Source organism: Nicotiana tabacum, chromosome 7 (assembly GCF_000715075.1).
Source record: "Nicotiana tabacum cultivar K326 chromosome 7, ASM71507v2, whole genome shotgun sequence".
In the NCBI taxonomy this organism is placed as follows: domain Eukaryota; kingdom Viridiplantae; phylum Streptophyta; class Magnoliopsida; order Solanales; family Solanaceae; genus Nicotiana; species Nicotiana tabacum.
This window is the reverse complement of record NC_134086.1, coordinates 143,711,701-143,718,914: the sequence shown is the minus strand read 5'-3', so window position 1 is coordinate 143,718,914 and position 7,214 is coordinate 143,711,701. Positions and strand designations below refer to the sequence as shown.

Sequence of the window (7,214 nt, the reverse complement as noted above, 5' to 3'; positions counted from 1 at the left end):
TAGCTTTCCTTCCATTGTTTCTAGTTGGAATGCTCCTTTGCTTGCTCGCCCATACGATTGCTCGCATTCCTGTTTGAACCAATACAAGAGTGAAGATAAACCAAAATAAAAATTTTTGTTACCTCGACCCAACGAGTCAGTGAAAGTAGGAGTGACGTTGTAGTGTTACTCGCTCCACCTGGTGTTCGAATGGTGGTTTTATATTTGGCGTCCGTGTTTGGCTCCGTCATTAACAGCATCGAGTCCCGATCCGATCTCATTCTATTTGTACCAATAAGAAGGGAAACATGTCATACTTCGCTCATAGATCATCCAATGTGTGGGGGAATGTAAAAATAGGGCAGGATGTGCCCATTCTTTCAAAAGACCGCACATCGAGTTGTCGTCCCCTCCCAAGGGGTGGGAAAGCAGGTCAATATATAAGGTAAATACGTCAAAAAAGGTTGTGGTCATGCCAGATGATCGTGATTCTATTTTGAACGTGCATTCGTCGTGCAAAACCTATCGTCACAGGCGAGACGTGGATTTTGCATGGACATTGGTTATAACTTCTACTTTATGTAGCAACCTGACCTAGATCGGTACGGTTGTCTCGAAGGCTTACTTACCGCTCTTTCGAGTGGGTAGTAACACTTCGCCGATTCTAGATCTAAAGAAAACTAAGAAATTTGGCTAAGAAATCCCCACAGACGGCGCCAAATTGTTTGACCAAAAAGTATGAAACCCGTTTGCCGAACTAATTATCAGAGATATAGAAGGTAAATCTTAGCCAAACATAATTGATCCTAGATCCAAATATACAGAATACGAAAATCGAAGACGAACAAGAATGTGTAATATTTCTTAATATAATAATCATACATCGGATATGAATGATAAGCTTACATCTAAGACAGATTTGCACCATAATCATGGAAGCAAGAAAGGGGAAGAAAGGAAAATGTTGATGATGAAGAGATTCCCCTTTGTTGACTCTATAGGTGTAGCTATCAAGAATCCTCCCTCTCTGGGTTCAGCTTCCTCTATATATATTAACAATTTTTCCTTTTATCCAATGGTCTTTGACCGGCGTACTTTCTTACGACTGTACTCTTCATCGTTCGCCCGAACATTACGTTTGTTATGGGATATAAGCTTTCCGACAGTTTGACCCCGGCGATGGCCGAGGTGCTCTTTGCTATCTCGTCCATGGGCATGATTACGGCTTGGTCGACCCCTTATCATTCCTCTTAAGGATAGTCATCCCATGGTCAGAATTTGACCCATACAAGAGACGGGGGATAATTTGTCAACCACCAGCATAGCACATGTCCTAGCTTTTTTGGGGCTTGTACATCCTGCAGGCCGAAGAAAATGTTTTTCTGGACCCGCTCCACTATAAGTTTTGCCAGCCCAGTTCTGACTATGACCTGCTAGTTGGTACACAAACATGCTAGTACCCTCGACGAACAAGTGAGAGATTGATTTTGGAAGAACTTGGACCATTAAAAGTTTAACTGTAAATGATGATTGTGCTGTTTGTGACCATAACTAAAAATGACCCTATCTTTTAATTTTGCTGTTTGTAACCTTATTTTAAAAATTAAAATGTCCATATCTGTTGGTCGAGAGAATTAGGAGACTGTCAAGTTAACACACGATCATTATATCACTCGATGAGAGATCGTCCTCATTCCTCAAGTCTGAAATTTCAATTATTTCGTTCATTATCAAGTTCATTTACCCTTGTCATTTGCCGTTTTTGCATCGTAGTTATTATGGTCTTATGTGGTTGTTGTATGACACCGATAATTTTTGAAGTTGATGCTAATAAGTTAGTTAATTTTGGCTCAAGGTTAGGTGATTTCTGAGCCAATTGGCAAAAATCCGTTTTGAGGCCTAGATAGGATCAGCGTACGAATAGTTGTTGGAGACACTGTATTCCATTATTGCTGAATATTATCTTTTCGTTCTGGAATTTCCTGTTATTTTGAAGGTCTGCGTACATATTACCCTCCCCAGACCTCACTTGTGGGATTATACTGGGTCATTGTTGTTGTTGTTTGTTTTGAAGGTTTGAAAATGTATTCAACAATTACTTCCCGATTTGATAGCACTCGTCTATTAACATCTTTGCTAGAACTTCTCATGGCCAAAGCCTAATTCCTTGGATTAAATTTTATGACCGTCTAATGACCTTCAACATTTTGATTAATGCTAAATAAATTGACAAATTAATCAAAGTAGTAATTATTCAACTCGAAAATATAAAAATTAAATCCATAAATCACCAGCTTTTTCCTTTTCCATTTTAAGGATATTTTTTAGGCCTACGCAAGAAAGTCCGATCTAATTAACGTTATTCCTAAAGTTGACAATGGCATTTCCTACATAAAGGTAAGTATGTAGTACTTACTCTATATGGTGTTTGGTTTAGAGAATAAATTGACAATAATAGTGTCGGTGCGCGGCCATTTCGAAGTAAATGTGATTCTCCCACTTTATCTTTTGACCACTCAATCATGACTTTTTACTTCATTGGGGAAATCTACAATTACCATATGATACTTTGTTCTACAGAAGCTAACCATGCCTCTGCCCTCGGTAAAAGACACCCAATATTAGGGCTTTGGCCATTGTCTTTGCTTTTCTAGCTCAACTTCTTTCGCCAAAGCGTCAGCGCATAGCATTGTGTCGGAGAGTTATCAGATTGCATGAGGGTACATTTATGTCGTTATTTGCATTTGCCTGAAACAGTACATTAACACGCCCCCCCCCCCCCCTCTTCATTTAACGGATATATATCACCTTCGACAAATAAAAATAACGAATAGTTCTGTCCATGGAAGCTCAGATAAATGGAAAGATTTCACCTAATTTTTTTTACTGGCATTTCACTCTTAATCTCTAAAATTTGCACCCATTTGACTGTTAAACCACACTTATGGATGCCCTGCTTCAATTATTCTTTTCTTTCAATGTCCTTTTTTATTAGAGGGGAGGCAGAAAGCAAGGTTGATAAATATAAGGGGTTGCAACTTGGACGAAAAATAGTAAAAATAGTTACTTATGTTTTGGGTTGGTCTTAACTAATCCTTCAAATGTACACTTAAGCATTTTTAACCCTTTATATCAACCAAAACTGAGCACATTTGGTCCCCATTATAGTTAAACATTACTGAGTTAGTTATGTTTGACAGAACTAGCTCATTAGAAGCCGTGAAGCACATGAGCTATTTAGGCTAAAGAAACTGAGAGGCGGACTTTTTCGAGTTCATTGCCTTATTCGACGATTTGTACCTTAAGAAAATCCTATTCAAGCAAATTGAACTCACTATACGCTTCTTTCTACCATTGCAAATGAATTAATGTTGATATATCCTTAGAATTCTCGAGAGCACCCTTTTGTTGTTGAAATCCTAAAGTTAGTTTTTTCTTAATATACAAATTGGGAGAAATGAAATCACGAGAAGTCATCATGACTTTAGTTTAAACAGCTCACAATTTCGTTAAACATAATTAGACCATGTGGTTTAAATATAACAAAAACAACAGGTGTTCAATTTGGTGAAAAATATTATCTAAAACTGGCCACGTATATTTTTAAAGGACTCTTAGACTTACTCCTAAAAGATAAGGGACTATTTTTTATTTTTTTTCCTCATATTTCTAAAAATTGATGCAATAAAAGTTGGGTTTTATATAATGAGAGGTGTGAATGGAAAATGGAGGGAAAAGATTTGGAGGGAAACGAAAAAGTTTGAAGTTGTTTCTTTTACTAATGCACTTTGTCCCGAAAAAAGGAAAGAAAATTTTTGCGCTTATACAGAGAAGCACATCTCGCGTCGTCGTCGCTCGATTCCGCTTCGGTCAATTGATAATTTTTGGACCAAATTTATTTTTTGTTTTTCATTATTTATATTTCTTTTTTCTGATATTTTCGCGCGGATTTTGTTTCGAGGATAATTTCCTAACGCTTATCGATCGTTTTTAAATTTAAAATTCGCGACCAAATAGAAAAGTTTTCTGCCGAAACAGTACTTCACGTGAACAGGTACTTTCGCACCTATTCAACCCAGACTGTTTGGCTATAAATTTAGAGGTTTGGTCTCACTTTCAGACCACCGAAATTTGTATATTCTCCCCTTTCTTCTGCATTTCTGCATTATTTTCCAAAAACAAAAGCGTAAGCATCAGTGTGGTTTACTGTCGTTTATTGAGTTCGACGAAGTTTTGTAATTTATATTGTCGGTATTATAGAATAGTTGTTCCGTTCTATCCTGGGAGGAATTAATCCAACAACCTTGGGCAACAACGAGGGGATTAAATTCCTTAAGGAAACACAATTTTCTTTTGGGTTCGGAACGTTATTCATCTAATTCTATTTCTGTCTTTTGTTTCTTGTTTCGTAATATTTTATAGAAATTATATTTTCGAATACAAATACTAACAATACTATTCTGCACTTCCGGAGAATAACTAGTTTCCATGAGATATTATCATTTTAGTTTGGCTAAGGGACCCATATTGTTGTCAAATGTAGGGTTACAAACCTAACCAAATAACTTTAGCTTTAGTTAAACTTTAATAATTGGATCAAAGCTGGTTGTAATTATAAGGCACACCTCGACAATCATAAGTTGCTTTCTTGAAAGGCTAATTGCGTCACATTTTTCCCGGGCATTTCGCCTGAAATTAAGACCCTACTACCCCACTTAAGAAACAAAGTATATATGAGTATGTCAGAATTAGATGGCAAACCACTCTAAAGTTGTTTCAAAAACCAGTCTTAATATTAATGAACATTACTCGTACAATATTGTACCCATAAATTGAAATTTTGACACAGACCGACATATATACACACACATTTACTCAGTTATACAATCAAAACGAGTCATGTCAGGTTACTGTCCAATGTCACCATATACAACTGCATCAGCCTTTGCGGACCAGTAAAGTAAAGGAGTTAATATAAGCTCTTCTTCTTCTTCTTCTTTTTTCCGACTCCCAACAGATCATTTGGTGCAAAGCCAATCTTGGGTATTTTTGTGTGTAGAAGCAGGCAGCAGTTGGTTTACAACATGAACCAAGAAATGAGTGGCGTTATAGTTGAGGATCAGAAGCAGCAGCAAGAAATGAAAGGTGTGAATGGGGGTGTTCATGAGGATATTAAGATTGACTATGTGTTTAAGGTTGTGGTAATTGGGGACTCTGCTGTTGGTAAAACTCAGGTGCTGTCCAGGTTTGCTAAGAATGAGTTCTGTTTTGACTCCAAATCTACCATTGGTGTAGAGTTTCAGACTAGGACTGTCTCCATTCAGTCCAAAATCATCAAAGCCCAGATCTGGGATACTGCTGGCCAAGAAAGGTTTGCCTCTCTGTTTCTTTTCCTTCTTTTCTCTCTTCTTCTCAGTTGTGCTAATTGGTTCATTCATTTTCACATAATGCCTGTTTTAGTTTCCCTTCCACTTAGTTTCATAATGACTTCTGGTTTGTTTATTTTGATCATATTTTTCAACTCAATATGATTTAGCTTTCCGCTGGGGCAATTAATAAGTCAATGTTGTTGCCTAATGCCTAATGGGGTTAGATTTGAGAGATTATGGCTATGTTTAGTCAAGCTAAGTACAGTAGTACTCCAGCAACATTTTTTGTAGAGTTAGTAAAGTTGATTGAACCTACTATTTCACAATCCAATTTAATGAGGGCCCAACTCTTATTTGATTTCTGTCGTTACTAAGGTATCGTGATATCGTGTTTTCAGACTATGACAACGTTACTTCAGCTACCACATGCCGTTTTGCCCTCTCTAACAACTACATTAATGAAGCCGAGGATAGCGATTTCAACACGCACATAACATTGTACAGGTTGCTTTCCCAGTCATGTGGTTGTATCAATTCATTCTAGTTTCTCTCTCAAATGAATTATCTTAAACAATCTATATTATGTAGCACTATACTATATTCGATGAGCCCATGAGGATCAATTTAAGTTGAATGGCAAAGATGAGTATTTCTGACATCTTGAATTCTTCTAAATAACATAGTGTATCAGAGTGCAAGATATAGATAGACAAACTTAAACAGGCAGTATAGTAAACCAGAGGCAGATTCGAGATTTTAAATTGCGGATATCAAGTATGGCAGCATCCACTACTTGTCACAATAAATGCAAACTTAGTACCAAGAAATTTATCTCCTTCGAACTTAAGACAGTAGCTATACCCATACTTCCCTGCCTATAATGTACGTATATTGGCCCCTGTATTGAACAGGTACAGAGCAGTGACAAGTGCATACTACAGAGGAGCACTAGGAGCTATGTTAGTTTACGACATAACAAAGAGACAGAGCTTTGATCATGTAGCTAGATGGGTTGATGAACTCAGGGCTCATGCCGATAGTTCCATTGTGATCACGTTGATCGGTAACAAAGCCGATCTAGTCGACTTGAGGGCAGTTCCAACTGAAGATGCAGTCGAATTTGCAGAGAGGCAAGGGCTGTTTTTTTCTGAGACATCAGCTCTTAGCGGCCACAATGTAGAGTCAGCATTCTTGAAACTATTGGAAGAAATATATAAAGTGGTGTCAAGGAAGACTTTGTTGATAGGTTCTGGTGCTAATGGGAATCACATCAAAGAAACCAATAATGGGTTGCTTAAAGGATTGAAAATTGATGTTATTTCTGGTTCTGATTTTGAGGTCAGTGAGATGAAGAAATTATCTTCTTGCTCTTGCTAATATTACTAGCTTTTGGGGTGTTAAAATATATATTTGAACGAAAAGAAATTACAAAAGAGATTCATATGACAAGTGTGTCAAAAATGTGCTTGTAGATGGGAAGCTTGTCAAGAATTTTGCTTCATCTTAAATTATTTTGGGATGTGGAGCGGTTTGCGATCAATTTATTTGTAAGCAGTTGATTCTGTACTGAACTTTATTTGCATATTAATATGTACATGATTTTCTTAAAGTATCATAACAAGAAAATCACTACAACAAAAATAAAAAGGAAACCTAGTAATGGCTCCACGACAGAAAAGTTAGATAGGAATGGGCGAATGGCTGTTTGGAGGTAGTAATGTGGAATTGAATATATCAAATTTGCACAGCATCAGAACATGTGTAAAGTAGAAGCAAAACTTTGAAATGCATGGCAGTGTTTGACCAAAAAAGTATAAAACTTTTTTTTATACTAATTAAATAAAAGATAAGGGGTTAATCTTAGTT

At 36.9% G+C, this 7,214-nt stretch overlaps 1 protein-coding gene across 1 annotated transcript; it reads left to right on the top strand.

The window, feature by feature from the left end:
• Positions 1 to 4,742: 4,742 nt before the first annotated feature.
• On the top strand, positions 4,743 to 6,919 carry LOC107827746 (ras-related protein RABA3-like). Its single transcript, XM_016654936.2, has 2 exons — positions 4,743 to 5,350; positions 6,260 to 6,919. Exons 1-2 carry the CDS (start codon positions 5,064 to 5,066, stop codon positions 6,723 to 6,725), a joined length of 753 nt encoding a protein of 250 aa, XP_016510422.1. The 5' UTR covers positions 4,743 to 5,063; the 3' UTR covers positions 6,726 to 6,919.
• The last annotated feature ends 295 nt before the right edge of the window (positions 6,920 to 7,214 follow it).

Coding starts and splice junctions, on each gene's coding strand:
- LOC107827746 (XM_016654936.2), top strand. CDS start 5,064: ATGAACCAAGAAATGAGTGGCGTTATAGTTGAGGATCAGAAGCAGCAG. Junction 5,351..6,259: donor GATACTGCTGGCCAAGAAAG/GTTTGCCTCTCT, acceptor TGTATTGAACAG/GTACAGAGCAGTGACAAGTG.